The sequence below is a fragment of the Megalobrama amblycephala genome, linkage group LG16 (assembly GCF_018812025.1).
Source record: "Megalobrama amblycephala isolate DHTTF-2021 linkage group LG16, ASM1881202v1, whole genome shotgun sequence".
In the NCBI taxonomy this organism is placed as follows: Eukaryota; Metazoa; Chordata; class Actinopteri; order Cypriniformes; family Xenocyprididae; genus Megalobrama; species Megalobrama amblycephala.
In genome coordinates this window covers 8,471,574-8,493,076 of record NC_063059.1, presented here as the reverse complement: position 1 = coordinate 8,493,076, position 21,503 = coordinate 8,471,574, and the positions used below count along the sequence as shown (strand labels likewise).

The following is a 21,503-nucleotide window of genomic DNA, read 5'->3' as shown; positions in this document are numbered from 1 at the left end:
TGGCAGGCCGAACTGCTGATTCGACACAAAAGATTCATAAAGCTCCGAAGCTTCATGAAGCAGTGCTTTGAAATCGGCCATCACTATCCACAAGTTTCCTACGCCCCATGAGGCCTTGCGTCAAACGTGGGAGCGTCTTCCGGTTCTAAGTAAACAAGCTGGACGTGACACTCATTCATTCAACAGTTGACAGTAATTCAAGATTTAACGATCCAAACTTACGAACGTTTGTTTTTTACTTATTTAAGATTCCGGCATCAATATTTGAACAATGTTTTACAATAAAAAATGTTACAGTAATAGTAATTTATTAATTTATGTCAGAAGTGCACATCAATCATGCTGAATATAACTGATATTTATATTGACATAAAAAGAAAACACAGACCTATTCAGACCTGCTTCCTTTTATTTGCGATCACAAGAACGCAAAAAACAACTCCACTAAGGCTTTTAAATCCAAAGGCTTACACATTTAGAAATATATTGATAACATACCCTATGTTTACGTCACTTTTCTGAGCATTTCTATTTATTTTCCTCTAAATTATGCGATGATTGCTATCCGAGGATGTTTGCGCGATCTCTTCATCTATCTATCCTGATCCTTTCAGCCAGAGCAACAGAGGGAGCTCATGAGAAGACAACAGGAGTTATGAGTTATACGAGTTAACCGGAGTGTGTGAATCTGTGAAAGATATGCATTTGTCAGGAATCAACAGGCACAGGGAAGAGACAGATAAAACATTAAACCAATTAAATACACGATTATAATCACATAAGAATTGTCTTCGTTCCTCAAGCAGTCTCTGATATTTTCCATAAACGTGTGTATTTATTATCGCAATGGTTAACATAAGTAGCCTTTAGCATCGCATATATGACAGTGGAAACGTGACTGGCTCTGGCACGCACGACACGTTAGGAGTCAATAATATCACATCATAAGGCTTTGGTGCTAGCATCAGTGACAGCCAGGTGAAGTACAGACAGCGGGTTGTTCATGTATTGCAGGTTCAGGATGCTCTTGTAGTCATGCAGCAGCACTTTTGTGGAAGGTCAGTAAAGTAAAAGCAATTAAGGGCACGTTTATTGTATTGTGATATTATTAACTAATAATGTAGTAAACTGAGATGTTGTCCCTGAGCACCGTAACGACAGTTGCATAAAGATTTGCAACTTTACAAAGTAAACAATGATCCAAAAAAACACTTCTTCGCTAATTAGCACACAAAATACCATTGGTAGGCTGCTTCCGCCGCCTCACCGGAAGTTGTACCCACGTTCTCTTTTACAGTAGCGCCCCGCGGAAACAGGTGGATATAAGTCGTTATTTTGTTTTTTTTGGCGCACCAAAAATATTCTCGTCGCTTTATAATATTAATATTGAACCACTGTACTCGCATACAAATATTTTCTTGAGCAAAGGTAAAACAAGTAAAAACAGACTCTGCTGTTCTGTGGGAGTTTTCCCTATTATTATCTTAAGTGTTGTTCTTTTCCATAGATAAAGCCAACTTTGAACAGAATCCTCCTGTGTGTGTACTTCCTCTCGGCACAGGAAATGACCTTGCAAGGTGTTTGCGCTGGGGTGGAGGTAATTTAAGTCTTTTCAATATTTTAATTTGCTGCACGAATGAAACTTTGTGGGAATCCTTAAACCTAAATTCACACTGTGGATTGATGAGCTAATCAACTTTTGGGAAACCTCTCATATATTATCACTGTAGTATTTCCAATTTTTTTTTACTCATTCATGACTAATTAGATCAAAATATTACTATTATGTCAGTTCCTTGTCTATAAATAGCTAGTGCTCAATGAAGCCAACCCCTATATGTAATGTGACCTTTGGGTTTCAGGCTATGATGGAGAAAGTCTCTTACAGATTCTCAAGGACATTGAGAACAGTACTGAAGTGATGTTGGACAGGTGGAAGATTGACATCATTTCTCTAGACAAAGGTGAAGGAGGAGATCCAGTCCCATACAGCATCGTGAACAATTACTTCTCTATTGGCGTGGTGAGTCTGAACACTTAAAGCTGTATTTGGGGATGTAGAGACCCCTGTGATCCTTAACAATCAGCATACTTGAGCTCTTTCCCTTCCAATAAACAGAGAGAGACTCGCTTTATACGCGTCTGACCGGTGTGCTGGTCTGGTCCATTAACCATGATACAGTATGTGATGACTATGAGTGGAGTTTATGAATGAAGAAGTGAATAAGGCCCCTAAGTAATAAGACTAAATGAGCTAATCAAGAGGGCTGAGTGCTTTTTGAAATGCCAAGAGCATCTATTACATTAACAAAGCCATCTCTCATCACTGCGGTGAGGAGCAAAGCTTGCCAATTGACAATGAAATATGCCGTAGATGTTACACGGCTCTCGTCTTAGCGAACGGCGATCAAACACATTGTGTGTTGATGCATCTCGGGCCGTCTGAAATCTAATGATGCTTATTACGGCGACCGCATGTCAGCCATTATCCAGAAATGTCAAGGGAAATACGGTAATTGACATTTACAGGTTTGACGGCTCTGTTTTATTTTAGATTTGTACACATCTTAAAAAAAAAAGAAGAAGAAGAAATTGTAATGAGGGAGACATGCTTGGACAAATGTTAGTCAATGTCATTGATGTCATTTCATAAATCAGTATTAATTTATGATGATAGATAGATGGATAGTTAGATTTTATAATATAAATAATGTTTTATAATTTACATACATAGAGATTTAACATATAACTTCCAATACAATGCGATATATACATGGGTTGGACACTGAAACACTGGCTTATATAGGTTTCACGATTATACACCGATCAGGCATAACATTATGAGCACTGACAGGTGAAGTGAATAACACTGATATCTCTGTTAGTGGGTGGGATATATTAGGCAGCAATTGAACATTTTGTCCTCAAAGTTGATGTGTTAGAAGCAGGAAAAATGGGCAAGTGTAAGGATTTGAGTGAGTCCTTGACAAGGGCCAAATTGTGATGGCTAGATGACTGGGTCAGAGCATCTCCAAAACTGAAGCTCTTGTGGGGATGTTCCTGGTCTGCAGTGGTCAGTTTATATCAAAAGTGGTCCAAGGAAGGAACAGTGGTGAACCGGCGACGGGGTCATGGGCGGCCAAGGACTCATTGATGCACGTGGGGAGCAAAGGCTGGCCCTGTGTGGTCCGATCCAACAGACGAGCTACTGTAGCTCAAATTGCTCAAGAAGTTAATGCTGGTTCTGATAGAAAGGTGTCAGAATACACATTGCATCACAGTTTGTTGTGTATGGGGCTGCATTGCTGCAGACCAGTCAGGGTGCCCATGCTGACCCCTGTCCACCGCCGAAAGTGCCAACAGTGGGCACATGAGCATCAGAACTGGACCACGGAGCTGTATCCAAAAACCACAGCTGCCCAACTGCATAATTAAATACGCATCTCTACTCTCCTTTTTCCACCAAAACTGTTTGTCGGGAGCTCCACAGAGTCAATATTCATAGTCAGGCTGCTATAGCCAAAACTTGGGTCACACGTGCCAGTGCCAAATGTCGGTTTCATTGGCTCCAACAGTGCAAGTCTTGGGCTGTGGACAATGTGAAACATGTATTGTTCTCTGATGAGTCCTTCTTCACTCCTTCACATAGAGGCTGAACACCAGAGTGAAGCACGGGGTGGATCAGTGATGGTTTGGGTTGCAATTTCATGGCATTCCCTACTCTGCTTGATGTTCACATCACTGCCAAAGACCATTCTGGAGAACCATGTGCACCTAATGGTTCAAACATTGTACCCTAAAGGGGCTGCCGTGTATCAGCATGATAATGCACAAATACACACAGCAAGACTTGTGACAGAATGGTTTGATGAACATGAAAGTGATGAGTTGAACATCTCCCATGACCTTCACAGTCACCAGATCTAAATATTTTTGAGACACTTTGGGGTATTTTAAAGCTGTTCTGAAAGAGGAATGGCTCAAAATCCCTCTGGCCACTTCGAAGGACTTTTATCTGTCGTTCCCAGGATGATTTGATGCTGTATTGGCCACAAAAGGAGGCCCTACACCATGCTAATAAATTAGTAGATAGATAGATAGATAGATAGATAGATAGATAGATAGATAGATAGATAGATAGATAGATAGATAGATAGATAGATAGGTCTCTGCTGTCTCAGTAATCATTCAGCTACAATATATTCTGTACTGTGTTAATGAAATTAAAATTTCAATGCGTTGACAAATTTAGTTGTTTGTTTGGATTAAAGAGAAGTGCAAATCTCGGTGGGATCAAGTGATAATTTTCCTATCACATTTTACATGAAAACACAAATTCCTTTTGAAAACAACTGAAAACCAATAGAGATTACAGAGCAAGTCGTGCTCATAATTACTTTGCAGATTATGCAAATGAAAAACAATGTCTTCCGTAATTATGTATATGAACTCAAGGAACTAAACAGCCAACAAAAGCAGCTGTTGTCAGACAAGATGGTGCAAGAACATTTTAACAGATAAGGGTAATTTAAGACATTTACAACAAAACACAATCAAAAGGGTATCACGGCATCCTGAACAAGTTCTTCAACTTTTTAAGTCTTTTTCAAGTTTCTGAACAGAAAATATTACCGTTTTATGTAAGACTATTAAGTCGATATGAAAGATGTCAAAGGGAAAAAGATATCAAACTTTAGCGCTTTAAAAAGAATAAGCAGAAATTAATTTTTCATTATCTGAAAAAGTGTTGATGAATAAAAGAAATACAACAAAACACAAAATCTTTTTTTTTTTTAAATGTCAAATTTAAATCCAAAGACTAACAAGGTTGGTATAACAAACGTCTGTCATCTGCAACGCATCAACAAAAACTCTCTCGAATCAAAGCTGTTCTTCATATTAACACTTGTCTCGTTGACTGATCACCCTGTCAAGTGATATTTTGGGTAATTAGATACCATTTAAATACCAAAGTTGAAATATCCCTCTCCATTAGACAAGGGGTGTTATCATTTCGGTCAGAGCCAGAAGCTAGAGACAGTCCCTAATCATACAGGATCGCCTAAGATAATGTAGTCTGTTTCCTAATGACCCTGCACTCATGTCAAAGTCATTACTCTCCCGGTGAAGGCACATCATCTGCCTGGACAAGCCGTAATTGGACTAAATGGTGAACTATGAGAGAACATTACACATGTCCCTTTATTAATTTGGTCACGAGAGTTTTGCAGTGGTAATTATCTGGGAGGGGTGGACAACGGCAGATGAAAGATAGCGAGTGACTGACTGCTGCAACTTTAACTTTAGAGTCAATGAAAGGAAATCTCTCCTTCATGAACGCCGGATACGATGACGTCTCTGAAAGCTCCTTGGTTTCAGCGCCGGGCATCAAACCAGAGCCAGGCCGAGGGGAGACCTGTGCCTTTGCTCTCATGTTTTTATATATTGTGCGGTTTGTAAGAAAAGAGCAATACAATCTTTTAGATACGCCTGTCATTTTACCTTTCTTCTTGTTCTGCGTTCAAGAAAACGGAGCCTGGTGGGACCCCGGGCCTCCCTTTGCTCTGCAACTAACAGCGGGTTTAAAAGATGTCAACAGTAAAGGAATTGATTTTTTTTTTGGCTTCCACTAAAAAATTTTCAGCAGTGAGCTAGCAGGGGGTCTTCTGTGTGGAGGTGGTTTCATTGGAGGGGCTGGATTCACAAATGGTCCTAAGAGTGTGTTTGGGTCTTGGGGGGGAAAGAGAGGGAGGTATAGAAGAAAGTTTCTGCAAGTTTTTTTTTTTTTTAATCTCCGAGCACACCCAAGTTCACTCATACTTTTCCCCCCAAATATACCTTTGTAAATTACCTGTTTGAACTTTTTGGGCATCCATTGCAAATCATACAGTTTTTACTTTCTTTTTGGCCTAAGCTTTTCTGGGTCAGAATGTCTACCTTGGGTTGTTTCGCCAAAGTGTATAGTGTAAATGCAGATATGGGTCACTTTTAAAAGAAGATGTAAGCTGGTCGTCATGAATGTGCACATCAACCCCATCACTTTATTCATCGTTCAAGTAAACTATGTTTGGATTCATCCCGATAGAAACAAAAATTATCCATGTAAATGTAGCTAATGATACTAAAGTGTATGGAGGGAGATAACTTATACACTGAAACACTGTATGGAGATCTCTGAAATGGAGATTTTCTGGCCAAATTCTGATTTGTTGACCTTTTTTTTTTTTTTTTTTTTTTTTTTTTAAAGTGACCCATATCTGCATTTACACTATACACTTTGGCGAAACAACCCAAGGTAGACATTCTGACCCAGAAAAGCTTAAGCCAAAAAGAAAGTAAAAACTGTATGATTTGCAATGGATGCAGATGAAACGATAATACAAGCTTTTACTTTCTGCACCGTCTTTAAAGGTCAGCAAAACATTGGTCTCTTAAGGAGGAGAAAAAAAGTGGAGAGCCCTTTTTGCAGCCTGGGCATTAAAAAGAGTCATGTGATCGAGGTTGGTGTCCACCTGAGTTGACGTCATTCACCACCGTCACTTTTTCAATGACGTACGTCTTGCATTGACGGGAATATCTGTCCGCTTACATGGCAGATGCAAATGCATGTATCTGATTCATATCAGGTTTATTTCAACATATGAATGAGGCCTGAAACCGATCTGAGAATATCAGAATCCATGTGTTTTTTCCTGCTTTCACATTCATGGGTTATATATACGATTCCGATCAGTGCCACATGGGAGGAAAAAATCAGAAATGGGTCACTTGAACCATGTAATGTAAATGTGGCCTATGTCACAAGCTTCAAATCGAAATTGATCGTTGAACATTCGCACAATGCACAAATATACAGAGTTTCCCACTGTTGAAGTATACTAATCATCATCCTTCCATAGTTTCTTTTCTTTGTTTTGAAAAAGCAGGCTTAATATTTATCTATTTCGGGTCCGACGCAAGGACTGTCCTGCACTACTTCACAGAAGACGACGGTCATTTATTAAACTATATTCAACAACAACAACAGCTCCTTCCTCCAAAAATAATAATGGAGCCATTCGCACTCTTTTTCAAAAAGAAATAGTTACTATGGCCGTTTGTTATATTTTATTGGAATTCTTTATTAAACGGTAAAATGATTTGCTGGGACAAAGTGTGTTTTTTACCCAAGAGATTTCATATTAGAAATAAGGTTAAAAAGTATCTCATTCACAGGTTTTACCCAATTAAAGGTGCTAAAGAGGATCTTTTCGTCGAGTGAGAAACCAAAGACTGTTAGTGAGTTTTTGAAATGAGCGCATGCGTAAGAACAACCCCCCTCCTTCACAGCTCATTTCGAGGGAACGCCTCCCAAAACTCGTGCACGAGTATTGGAACACGAGTGTTTACCACCGGCATTCGCTGTGTCATGTTAGTGGATTCATTATGTCCGCAGGTAACTCATAATCTGCAGTTGTTACTCCTGTCTCCTGACGAAAACATTTCATGCGGCGCCTGTGGAGTGTGGAATGTTACTGGAGCGCGCAGCCGCGCACGTCTCTCACAAGGAACGTCATGGCAGTGACTGACAAGCCAGAGGGCCAATCGTTTACGCGATGATCGCGTAAACGATTGGCTGATGTTTTTAAGGCCCTACCTCGTGCACAGATGATGTATATTAATATTATTCCTTTCAGTGCACCTAATAAATAGTCTTTTATCAGTTAGTAAAGACAGTTTCAAGTAATATTGCAAAAATGTATAAAACAAAACATCCTCTTTAGCACCTTTAATAACTATTTACAAAAATTAAAAGAAGCGATAAATTGTGCTTTCTGTAATAATTATCTCGAAACTGCATTGCATTTATTTTGGCATTGTACTTTTTCAGTTATATTGTGGTGTAAGTTACAGAAATTTATTAATGAAAATATTCAATGTTCAAGACCTTTCTCTCTTTTATGGGAAAATGTACTCTTTGGTTTTACTGATTATCCTTAAAAAAAGATGAAGTGATTTATTTAATTAATGAATTTATACTTTTGATAAAATATTATATTCATAAATGTAAATATACTAATCAGAAAACCCAATTTTGCAGTTTTGTTGGCTGAGGAAGGGCTGTATTAGAGACTCTCTGAATAAGAAAGCTATGAAGACTTTAAAAATCTGTGAGCTTTACAATGTATTTATTTGATACCGTTATACTTGAATGTCCCACTTTTGCCTGTATCCAGTGTAGGTCAAACAGTTTTGTGTCATATTGCTGTTTTCTGTGAATATTCAACATCTCAATAATATGTCAAAAAAAAGTAACTTTAAAAATTATAAAAATACAGTTTCATGACCAATGTTCTCCATTCACTTGTCATGTGTGTAAAAAAAAAAAAAAAAAAAAAAAAAAGTTTATTTTACACCCTGTCTATAATGATTAATTATATTCTTAACCCTTTCAAGCATATTTAGTTGTACTTCCCTTAAGCGACAGCCACACTGAATCATAATGTTTTTTATCATAATGTTAAATCTGTGGAATTCTGCTAAATGAAATCTGCATATCTTCTATAAGGTGTATAAAGTGTGTTTATCTTGCTTCTCCTTTTTGTCCTTACAAATGATCAGGCCTTCAGAATCTATTTCTCAATCAGGACATATAGTCAGTTTACATTCCAACCGCCATCTCCATACATCACCATAGCAACAAAACATTTACAGTAGTGCATGCAAGTGCATCTGAACCTCTAACCCCCAGATGCCAGAGTGGAAGAGTATCTGCGACAGGCGCCAGCAGAGCTGCAGCATCCTGTATACGTGTGTGATTAATTAGCCGAACCACGTGTTAGACCTCTTGTCAATACTCATCATCGTTGGCTAGAACCCCAGCAAAGAATCACAAACACCTTATCTGTTAACACACATACATATGCATGGAGCCCAAACTTGTTTCCAGTTATGTGGAAGGGCGATCAGGCCCATTGTTGGTGCTCTGTGTAGGGAAAGGAATTATTATTTTTTTTTTTTGTCAGATTTTTGTCTGGTTTTAAAATACACACGTCTCTGTCTGTGACGTCTCTGACGTGAGGCTTTTGTTTATAGCTAATGGCCCATGATAAAACCATCATGAAACTATTCAATACAATCTCAATCTGTTGTCTTTTCATCTTCACACAGCTGTTTTGTCAAATTCGAGATTTTAAGACCCAGATGCACAGCGGATGATGAGAGAATCTGACACACGAGTTTAATACGTCAAAGGCCCCTAACGAAGCACTGATGACGGTATATCTAATTAGCTTTTTTTCTCCTTTTGTAGGATGCATCTATCGCTCATCGATTCCACATTATGAGAGAGAAACATCCAGAAAGGTTTAACAGCAGGTACTTCTCTTTCTCTATCTTTGTGTTAACACCAAACACTTCACCAACACTGCATCTTAACTCCCACTGTTTTGGCTGTCATCTCGATCTGTAAGCTCGCCAGCGTGTCTGCTGGGTTTACAGTGAGTTAATGCCCTGATAACTCTCCTTCCCCCCTCAGGTGTGTCTTTGAGACTTCTGCCATGCTTTTATTCCCTAAAATTAGATAAAGATGTGGCATTGTATTGTTATGGATCCCAAAATTTGATCTTGAGCTGAAAAACCTTCGTAAGTTTGAAAGAAGAATGTTTTAACGTAAGTGTAGTGTACACAAGAGATCTAGAAATGTTGTTTAAGGCCACAACCTTCAAGATTATGAGGACTAATTATGATATTAATTATAATGATAATATACATATGTAATACTGTTTATATACGGCGCTGGGTAGATTAATTGCAAATTGTATTCCGTTACTGATTCCAAATTACATGGCAACAATTTTAGTTAGTGAAGTAATCCATTATTTAAAGGATTAGTTCACTTTAAAATGAAAATTACCCCATGATTTACTCACCCTCAAGCCATCCTAGGTGTATATGACTTTCTTCTTTCTGATGAACACAATTGTAGAAATATTAATAAATATCCTGACACATATTATAATGGCAGCATGAATTACCAAACAAGTATGAGCTGAAGAAAGTGCATCCATCCATCATAAACGTACTCCACACGGCTCTGGGGGGTTAATAAAGGCCTTCTGAAGTGAAGCGTTGCATTTGTGTAAAAAAATATATGCATTTTTAACAAGTTGTGAAACTAAAATATCTAGTTTCCGCCAGACCATCTTGTGCATTCAACTTATGACAAAAGCGCAACAGCTCTCACAGTTCAAAAAGCTTAAGCTACATCCTATGCCTTCCCTGTTCAACTTCCGGAAAAAGCGTAAGTGACGCGACACCAGTTTCGTTTTTTTTTTTTCATAACTTGAATATGGAAGACGGTCTGGCGGAAACTAGATATTTTACATTCATGACTTGTTAAATATGCTTTTTTTTACACAAACGCAATGCTTTGCTTCAGAAGGCCTTTATTAACCCCCCGGAGCCATGTGGAGTACACGTTTATGATGGATGGATGTGGATGGAAGCACTTTCTTCAGCTCATACTTGTTGGTCTCGCTCACTGCCATTATAAACCTCGGATGCGTCAGGATATTTATTCATATTTCTCCAATTGTGTTCATAAGAAAGAAGGAAGTCATATACATTTAGGATGGCTTGAGGGTGAGTCAAGCTTGGGCTAATTATCATTTGAAAGTGAACTAATCCTTTAAGGTAATATAATTAAACTACTTTTTGATTACTTTTAGATTACTTTTGACCAAACTCATTTTATCACTTTGAATTGAATAGGATAATACTGATACAATTAAAATAAATAATTCTAAAATAATACAAATTATAATAAAAATGTGTTTGAAAGAAAAAAGACAATACATGGTTATAAGACTTACTGAGTGATAATTCAAATAGTTAAGGTGTTCGTCAAGAGTTGATTTGATATGTTGCAATGTTGATAAAACACTCCTTAAAAGTGAAATGATTTCTGTAAATCCAATGATTTAAATGCGTTTGTGGCCTCTCAATTTTCCATGTAATTATAGCCACCTGACTAGTGGCTAGTCTGTGTGCGATTCCACAAAACTACAAGACTTTCTGAATGTATATAAGTGATATAGTTTTTTAGAAAGTAAAATTTTAAATTTGAAAAAGATTAAATTCTGAATTATTCACCATTGTGTGAATAATATGTAATCATGTAATCAATAAAATAGTAACTGTAGTCTGATTATGTATATTTTAAAATGTAATATAATCTAATTACAAGTACTTAATTTTTGTAATCTGATTACTTAATCCAGATTACATGTAATCATTTACTATAATCTGAATATTTTAGTATGGCTTTTTTAAAGGGTTAGTTCACCCAAAAATGAAAATTATGTCATTAATGACTCACCCTCATGTCGTTCCACACCGTAAGACCTCCGTTCATCTTCAGAACACAGTTTAAGATATTTTAGATTTAGTCCGAGAGCTTTCTGTCCCTCCATTGAAAATGTATGTACGGTATACTGTCCATGTCCAGAAAGGTAATAAAAACATCATCAAAGTAGTCCATGTGACATCAGTGGGTTAGTTAGAAGATTTTGAAGCATCGAAAATACATTTTGGTCCAAAAATAACAAAAACTACGACTTTATTCAGCATTGTCTTTTCTTCCGGGTCTGTTGTACATCCGCTTTCACTCCACAGTGACGCTGCTTCTTCTTCTTCTTTCCTGTTTTATGGCGGTTGGCATCCAGCTTATTGGTGCATTTCTGCTCCGGACAGTGACGCTGATGACGTGTTATCCGGTGCGCCTGAGCTTCGTTTACAGTCTGAGGGAGACACGCTGTATTCAAGCTATTCTACATTGTTTGTATTTTGGTTTTGCTATATTTTTTAAATGGTGCGTAGGTGTGCATGTCGCAGATGTCCTAATCGTGTCACTGTCCGGAGCAGAAGGGGGCGGTAATGCACCAATAAGCTGGATGCCAACCGCCGTAAAACAGGAAAGAAGAAGAAGAAGCAGCATCACTGTGGTGTGAAAGCAGATATACAACAGACCCGGAAGAGAAGACAATGCTGAATAAAGTCGTAGTTTTTGTTATTTTTGGACCAAAATGTATTTTCGATGCTTCAACAAATTCTAACTAACCCACTGATGTCACATGGACTACTTTGATGATGTTTTTATTACCTTTCTGGACATGGACAGTCTACCGTACATACATTTTCAATGGAGGGACAGAAAGCTCTCGGACTAAATCTAAAATATCTTAAACTGTGTTCTGAAGATGACGGAGGTCTTACGGGTTTGGAACGACATGAGGTGAACTAAGCCTTTAAGGCTTAAAATTGAGAGACAACTATATATAAGCCATTTATAGGTTGATTTCCGTAAGCATTTTGGCTCTGTGGTGTTTTTAATACATTGTCCTGTTTGTTTAAAGGATTAATTCACTTTCAAATGAAAATTACCCAAGCTTTACTCACCCTCAAACCATCCTAGATGTATATGACTTTCTTCTTTCTGATGAACATGATCTGAGTTATATTTACAAATATCCTGACACATCCAAGCTTTATAATGGCAGTGAACGATACCAACGAGTATGAAGCTCAAGAAAGTGCATCCATCCATCATAAACCTGTACTCCACATGGCTCCGGGGGTTAATAAAGGCCTTCTGAAGCGAACCGATGCGTTTGTGTAAGAAAAATATCCATATTTAACAAGTTATAAAGTAAAATATCTGCCAGACCGCCTTCTGTATTCAGCTTTCGAAGAAAGTGCAACGCCTCTCGACATAACGCAACGTCAGTTATGTTTTTTGTTTTTTTTAAGTTGAATGCGAAAGATGGTCTGTTGGAAGCTAGATATTTTACTTTATAACTGATTTTTTTTTTTTACACAAACGCATCGCTTCACTTCAGAAGGCCTTTATTAACCTCCTGGAGCCGTGTGGAGTACGTTTATGATGGATGGATGCACTTTCATGAGCTTCATACTCATTGGTCCCGGATATTTATTAATATATCTCAGGTTGTGTTCATCTGAAAGAAGAAAGTCATATACACCTAGGATGGCTTGAGGGTGAGTAAAGGGGTGATTTTTATTTTTAAGTGAACTAATCCTTTAAGCAGTCTGTCACAGCAACATTGGCTCAACCAATGATGTAAATTTGGTGCGGGATTATCTGTTTGTGTAACCAATAGTCGATTGGAAAACCTGTTTGAAAACATTCATTACTGTTGCATCTGCATTTAGTGATGTCAGTGTCATAGATATTATACACTTCATCCTTAGTTTATTATATATTGCTATTGGAGTGACACAGGCTTACTCAATGTATGTATTTACACAAATAGATTTACTCTTTCCTATTCTTTTAGCTCCAGCAGACCTTTATGAATAGTCAAGCAACAGATGTAGGTGCTCCTTTGTGTTGGAGTGTTTAATTCTTTGCTGAAAGGATCTGAGTGATGTGGAACATCTGTGATTAGCCCACAATGTGTGCACCTTCTAATGATGAGCAAATTTGATATCTATGCTCCCATTAATATTTAATGTCCCAATAAGTCAGTATGAACGCAGACGAGTAATTGGTTGGGTAATTGAATTTGCTTGGGTAGTTTGACATCATTTTTCCATCACCGTGATGACACAAGACCTTCAGGAGAGTCTTTTAATAATCAAATGATAATTATACTTTCTATGTGCGATACTATTTTTCAAAGCTGGCGAGCAGATAGCATTTTAATTTCAGGATTGGTCAGGAGTCAGAAGGCATGAATGTTGACGTTGATTCACATATAATCGAACAGTATTCTGATCGCACGAGAGCATGTGTACAGGAACTGTTTTAAACCACTGTGCCTTTTGAATAATTATTAAGATATTTTAAGAAAATTATACCATCTGTTATTTGAATTTGATAAATAATTCACATGAGAGAATGGGTTTAGATCTCTCTATTACATAGTATCTTTTCTCCCTCAATAATGTATGATCATAGTTAGGAAGGTATTGCAGATTTTTTTTTGTATTGGATTTTTCTAGGAACCTTTATCTTTTACAAATATATAACTGTTTTAATATATCATCATATTGCTGAAGCACAGGCCATGCATATCTCGCTTACAGTTAAAGGCATTGGAGTTTTTTTTTAACATTGATCCATAGGGGTCTTTCTATGAAACGTTTGATAGGTGGTTTTTAAAGTATATTTTTGCATGATTTTCAACATTCTATCAGAAAAATAATGTTAACTATTGTGTTTTTAGAAGTTTTTGCATGTGCATTATTTGTTACTTCATACAAAAATCCAAAATTTTTTGACCATTAACCATTAACCATATTAGCATAGGTCTAGCATGTTAGGCCATTGGTACAATTTTGCCAGTCTTCTCTTTTTTAATATGGCGTAGCACTGAAATTACCATCTTTTTCATGACTTTTTGGCTGTTTTTTCATGCAACTTTTCCAATCTCTAACATTTTTTTTGCAGTTCACACTGCCTGTTATTGAATGTCATTGCATTGACCTTAGCGAAGACACAAATATTTGATCGGCTTAATGAGCAACCCAACAATGGCCAATTGGTTTTTAATTATAACACGGTATCGTCTCGTTGATAACGGACGCGGGGTCTTGAGCGAACCCGGTTCCCTGGTTTTATTTGCACCTCGGGTGATTACCAGGAGGAAAGTGAGAAGATTTGACACTTTGCAGATAGATTAATTTACTGCTGGAGTAAGACCAGAGGGTGATAATGAGGTCGAGGATTAAAAGCAGACAATCAGTGTGGCGGCGTCGCATGGACTCGTTAAAGTACACTTTCTCTCTCATCACTGATCGTTCATGCGGTTCCAAGATAATCTCTGTCTTCAAGATGATGCCAAAAAGGAGAAAAGAAAGTGTCTTGGTTGTCTTTGGCTTTGTGAACTTTATTATTACAGTATGTGTGCTGTCTTTTGAAATGTGTGGCCTTGTGGTTGTCTCCTTCAAAAAATACCATTTGATTGCATTTTCCACCACAGTGCCATAGTAAAATTGTGTTGAGTTGGTATTAATCATCACTGCCATCTAAAAATTATCATTTTATATATATATATATATATATATATATATATATATATATATATATATATATATATATATATATATATATATATATATAATAAGAGCTACAGTCAAACCACCAAAATTTATTCAGACACCTTGAACATTTAATTCATTAATACCGTTTATTCACTATAGTTAAAAAATGGTAATAAATTATGACAAGATCTCAGAGTTAAACTGTGTCAGAAAAAATTTAATTATGTCAGATAACACTTAAGCAAAACCTGGTCAGGTCAAAGTGTCTGAATAATTTTTGGTTCCACATTTTTTCCACATATTTTTACTGCTAGTCCACTGTATGAAGAGTTTTTGCGTATAATATGTCACAGTTTACTTTATTTTGCTATCCTCACTTACATAAATGAACTATAGTGTCCTGCATCCACTAGTAAAAATATGTCAAAAATATCAAAAAATGAATAATTTTTGGTTTGACTGTATATGATATATCCAGCTGAAAACTGTCATATGGCAGATGAACATGATTGGATGTGTGGCCGTGAATGTTCATGCACACAATGTTTCCCTATAATAACTTTAAAGGAATTTTAAACCCTAAAATTACTTTGATTGTTCTTTTTTTTCTTTATTTTTCAAATGGATTTCTGTTTTTTTATCACCGATTAAAATTTTGGGGTCCGTAAGATTTATTTATTTATTTTTTTGAAGAAATTAATACTTTGATTTCATATTTATTACTTTTATTTCAGATAAATGCTGTTCTTTTAAACTTTATATTTCTCAAAGAATCCTGAAAAAAAAAAAAAATTCAACAATGATGATAATAAGAAATGTCTTTTGAGCAAAATTCAGCTTTATCATCACTGGAATAAAATTCATTTTAAAATATTTTGAAATAGAAAAGTTATTTAAAATTGTAAATAATATTTCACAGTTTTGCTGTATATTTGATCAAATAAACGCGGTCTTCTTTCAATAACATAAAAAAAATCTTTCTGACCATTATTTTATTATTTTCAAAAACTTGTTCAAGGCTTTTTTATTCCATTATTGCATTGTAGCCATTTCCACATTCACACCAAGTGTGAAATAAATTAAAGTGCCATTAATGTGTCATTTATTTTAGCTATATGATACTGACCAAGGAAGAACGCTTGAGCCGTCTTTGAAACAGCCTACCGCTGACCAGAGTGTCGCCTTAAGGGTGACATGCTCAGCCTGAGGCGGTCTTCTTTAATTATTCTCTGTTTAACCTTTCCTCAAGTCGGAGGGAGGCTGAACCATAGAGGGCCGTTTAGCGTAATGAGGGTCCTCATCAAAAAGCTAATGCAGAAGCTAAGACTGTTTGACCCACTGCTCTCTCTCTCTCTCTCTCTCACACACACACACACATGTAAGCCATCGCACCAGAGCCCTGGGCACCAGCGCTATGCACACTGCTCCTCATTTCAAATGAAATCGCTGGTCTGACTGGGATGTCATCTATAATTAATGACCACTTCAGAGTGTAATTTATTGAGATCTCACCTGTGGCCCTGTCCTCATCCCTGCTGGACTTTCAAACCCCTCCCAGCTCCACCCACCCACCTCCTCATGTTCACACACTACTTACATACAGAAATAGCAGACAACTCCATCTGATGTTTGCACTTCACATACTGACTGTTAGAAGATCTCACACCTTTGACAACTACGTCAGGTATCAACACTTGTAACACTAAAAGTCTTTTATTTGTACATACAAAAACTACATATTCTGGATTTGAATAGACCAAATGTACAAAACTTTAAAGGGTTAGTTCATCCAAAAATGAAAATTCTGTCATTAATTACTCATGTCGTACCAAACCTGTAAGACTTTCGCTCATCTTCGGAACACAAAATGAAGATATTTTTGATGAAATCTGAAAGATTTCTGTCCCTCCATTGACGGCTATCTGCTCAGAACAAACAAGCGACTCATGAACAACCATCACAAAACAAACAAACAAACAAACAGTCGTGGATCATCAGGTAACCACACACAGTATTAAGATTCAAGGGTTCCCAAACATTTGAACGGGGTTATTTTAATAAATTCAGCTATTTTTTTGTCCTGTGGACTATATGTAAACATCTTTTATGTAAAATAACTGTTGTTTATTTTTAATATATTTTAATGTCAAAGCTGAATTTTCAGCATCTTCAGTGTCACATGATCCTTCAGAAATCATTCTAATATGCTGATTTGGTGTTCAATTTCATCTTATGATTATAAATGTTTTTTTTTCCCCCAGATTCTTTGATGAATAGAAAGGGGAAAAAAACTGCATTTATTAGAAATAAAAATATTTTGTAGCATTATAAATGTCTTTACTGTCACTTTAATGTTCATTTCTTTAAAAAAAAAAAATACACCAAACTTTTGAACAGTACTGTATAAATCCCAACAACCTGCCTTTTCATTAGTGGGTTTATTGGAAGACCCCATTGCGTTTGATTTCAGATTGATGGCCATCCGCCAGATCCTCTATGGTTTAGTCTCATTCATGTTTGTAGACGTGCCAGGACTTGCTGTCATCTGATTACCTGTGTTGCATCTCTTAGACTCAGTTGGCAGATGCTGGTCTCCATCTGCAGGGCCTGTGAGACATTCCCCATCCGTACTGGAACAGAATTCCACAGGGAAGCCCTTACTGTACAAGAGACTGAGTGTTAAACATGTGCACTGTTGTGTATCACAAATCACTCAGACACAACAGAGCTGTAGTTAAGTTTTAGGTGCCGATGTGCACTTGGACTCTGTGGCATGGCCAGTAGTCAGATAAAGCCCAGCGGTACTAGAAAGGCCTCCTTTCCCTGCTGAGATCTCCTCCGCCTTCACGGCAACCTCTTCAGTGCCCACAGCCCCATGTGGAGTCACTGACTCCTGCAGGGCCGGCAGCTGTCAGGGAACCTCTCCTCCTTCACACTCTCCAGCCATTAACCATCACTCTGAGTCAGGAGATCCTACTTTACTCATAAACTACTCGCATGACAGGCCTGTCTTTACACTCTTTTCATTCCAAAATGCACACACACAAAACTATTAAAGTGTAGTCTTTTGAAGGTTTAAAGTTTTCAGTTTTCCCACTAACATATTACAAAACTACCTGCTACTGTAAATGCACTCTTTACATCTTATATTTTCAGTACACTTATTGCAATGCATTCTGGGATTGTTTCTCCACAAAGGATACCTGCCTTAGTATTAGGTGCTTTAAAAGGCAACTTAAAGGCATAGTTGACCCAAAAATGAAAAATATCCCATAATTTACTCACACTCAAGCCATCCTAAGACTTTCTTCTTTCAGACGGACACAATCAGAGATATATTTAAAAATATCCTTAGTCCTCCAAGGTTTATAATGGCAGTGAATGGGGGGCGTGATTTTGAAGCCCAAAAAACTGCATCCATCCATCATAAAAATAATCCATATGGCTCCAGGGGGTTAATAAAGGCCTTCTGAAGTGAAGCGATGGGCTTTTGTAAGAAAAATATCCATATTTAAAACTTGACGCAATGACGAACGTGGAAGCGCAGGGGATAGAGCAAAACACGTGAATTATAAGTCAAAAATGAGACATTTTAAAGAGAAATGTCAGAGGATTTCAATATAAGAGAAGAGGAGCTTCAGTTTCTTGAACAGCCCTATTTGTTTGAACCACAAGAGGCATCTAAGCTTACGATATTCCTACATCTTACATCCTGCATCATACATCTTGTCAGGGGTTACTCTTGTGACGCAAGTGTCTACTTGCGCAGTATGCGTACAGTCGTCTACAAAAAGCTAGTTATTTTAGTTTATAAAGATATAAATATGGATATTTTTCTTACAAAAACCCATCGCTTCACTTCAGAAGGCCTTTATTAAATCCCTTGGAGCCGTATGGATTATATTTATGATGGATGGATGTATTTTTTTGCAAACGCGCCCCCCATTCAGCATCAGTATAAAGCTTGGAAGAGCCAGTATACAGTGGGTACGGAAAGTATTCAGACCCCTTTCAATTTTTCACTCTTTGTTATATTGAAGCCATTTGCTAAAATCATTTAAGTTCATTTTTTTCCTCATTTATGTACAGCTCCCCATATTGACAGAAAAACACCGAATTTGGCCGCATTCATCTTTCCCTCGATTGCAACCAGTCGTCCTGTCCCTGCAGCTGAAAAACACCCCCACAGCATGATGCTGCCACCACCATGCTTCACTGTTGGGACTGTGTTGGACAGGTGATGAGCAGTGCCTGGTTTTCTCCACACATACCGCTTAGAATTAAGGCCAAAAAGTTCTATCTTGGTCTCATCAGACCAGAGAATCTTATTTCTCACCATCTTGGCAAACTCCATGCGGGCTTTCATGTGTCTTGCACTGAGGAGAGGCTTCCGTCAGGCCACTCTGCCATAAAGCCCCGACTGGTGGAGGGCTGCAGTGATGGATGACTTTCTACAACTTTCTCCCATCTCCCGACTGCATCTCTGGAGCTCAGCCACAGTGATCTTTGGGTTCTTCTTTACCTCTCTCACCAAGGCTCTTCTCCCCCGATAGCTCAGTTTGGCTGGACGGCCAGCTCTAGGAAGGGTTCTGGTTGTCCCAAACATCTTCCATTTAAGGATTATGGAGGCCACTGTGCTCTTAGGAACCTTAAGTGCAGCAGAATTTTTTTTTATAACCTTGGCCAGATCTGTGCCTTGCCACAATTCTGTCTCTGAGCTCTTCAGGCAGTTCCTTTGACCTCATGATTCTCATTTGCTCTGACATGCACTGTGAGCTGTAAGGTCTTATATAGACAGGTGTGTGGCTTTCCTAATCAAGTCCAATCAGTATAATCAAACACAGCTGGACTCAAATGAAGGTGTAGAACCATCTCAAGGATGATCAGAAGAAGTGGACAGCACCTGAGTTAAATATATGAGTGTCACAGCAAAGGGTCTGAATACTTAGGACCATGTGATATTTAAGTTTTTCTTTTTTAATAAATCTGCAAAAATGTCAACAATTCTGTTTTTCTGTCAATATGGGGTGCTGTGTGTACATTAATGAGGAAAAAAATGAACTTAAATGATTTTAGCAAATGGCTTGCAATATAACAAAGAGTGAAAAATTTAAGGGGGTCTGAATACTTTCCGTATCCACTGAATTTTTAAATATATCTCTGATTGTGTTCGTCTGAAAGAAGAATGTCATATACACCTAGGATGGCTTGAGGGTGAGTAAATCATGGGATAATTTTCATTTTTGGGTGAACTATTCCTTTAATATGCAGTGCTGGGTAGAAACTGATTATATGTATGTCTGATTATATGTATCTGGATTATGCAATCAGATTTAATCCAATTAAATACTTGTAATTAGATTATATTACATTTTAAAATACTTGTAATCAGACCACAGTTTCTTTTTTATTGATTACATGATGACTTAATATTCACAAAATGGCAGTAAATATTCATAATTCGCAGATTCTCCATATATATTTTTTTTAATTTCTTACTAATTTTATCATTTAAATGTTCCTTTCTAAAAAGCCTATTGCTTATATATGTTCAGAAAGTTTCCAGTTTTGTGTAATTGCACACATAAGAATGGCCACTAATAAGGCGGCTACAATATTTACAATATTATTTACAATTAATTAATTTATTTCATTTCTGAAACCCCTGCGGTTCCTACACAACCCCAGAAAGTCGGACATGTATGTTTAATGCAACAAAGAGCGAAAAATATTTTCTTCCTCTCTGCATTTTTATATACTAATATGCTACAAGATCTAAATCAGTGTGACAAATGAGTTAGGTCAAAAGTTTTCAAAAGAGAATCAGATTTTATTTCCTAAAATTTGTAATGTAATAGATTTCTTTACTAACTATATTTTCATGTATCAATCATCATGTAATTTCTATTCAGTAATGGATTACAGTTTGTAAATAATCTACCATGCACTGTTAATATGTATATATACTTAATATTTAAATTTTGTATGTATTTATTCCTTTTAAAGGTGCCTAGAACTTCTTTTTAAAAGATGTAATATAAGTCTAAGGTGTCCCCTGAATGTGTCTGTGAAGTTTCAGCTCAAAATACCCCATAGATTTTTTTTAATTCATTTTTTTAACTGCCTATTTTGGGGCATCATTAACTATGCACCGATATATAGGTTGCGGCCCCTTTAAATCTCGTGCTCCCCCGCCCCCAGAGCTTGCGCTTGCCTTAAACAGCAAACACAAAGTTCACACAGCTAATATAACCCTCAAAATGGATCTTTACAAGATGTTCGTCATGCATGCTGCGTGCATGGATTGGATCATGTGAGTATAGTATTTATTTGGATGTATTACATTTGATTCTGAATGAGTTTGAGGCTATGCTGCGTGCTAACGGCTAATGCTACACTGTTGGAGAGATTTATAAAGCATGAAGATGTGTTTATGAATTATACAGACTGCAAGTGTT

General features: G+C 37.2%; 1 protein-coding gene across 1 annotated transcript in view; it reads left to right on the top strand.

Annotated features, from left to right (window-relative positions):
- dgkb (diacylglycerol kinase, beta) overlaps positions 1 to 21,503 on the top strand; it is a 70,724-nt gene that overhangs the window by 24,184 nt on the left and 25,037 nt on the right. Inside the window, 3 exon segments of the mRNA XM_048161659.1 lie at positions 1,508 to 1,597; positions 1,863 to 2,023; positions 9,293 to 9,357. Of these exon segments, the coding sequence (XP_048017616.1) occupies positions 1,508 to 1,597; positions 1,863 to 2,023; positions 9,293 to 9,357 (316 nt within the window).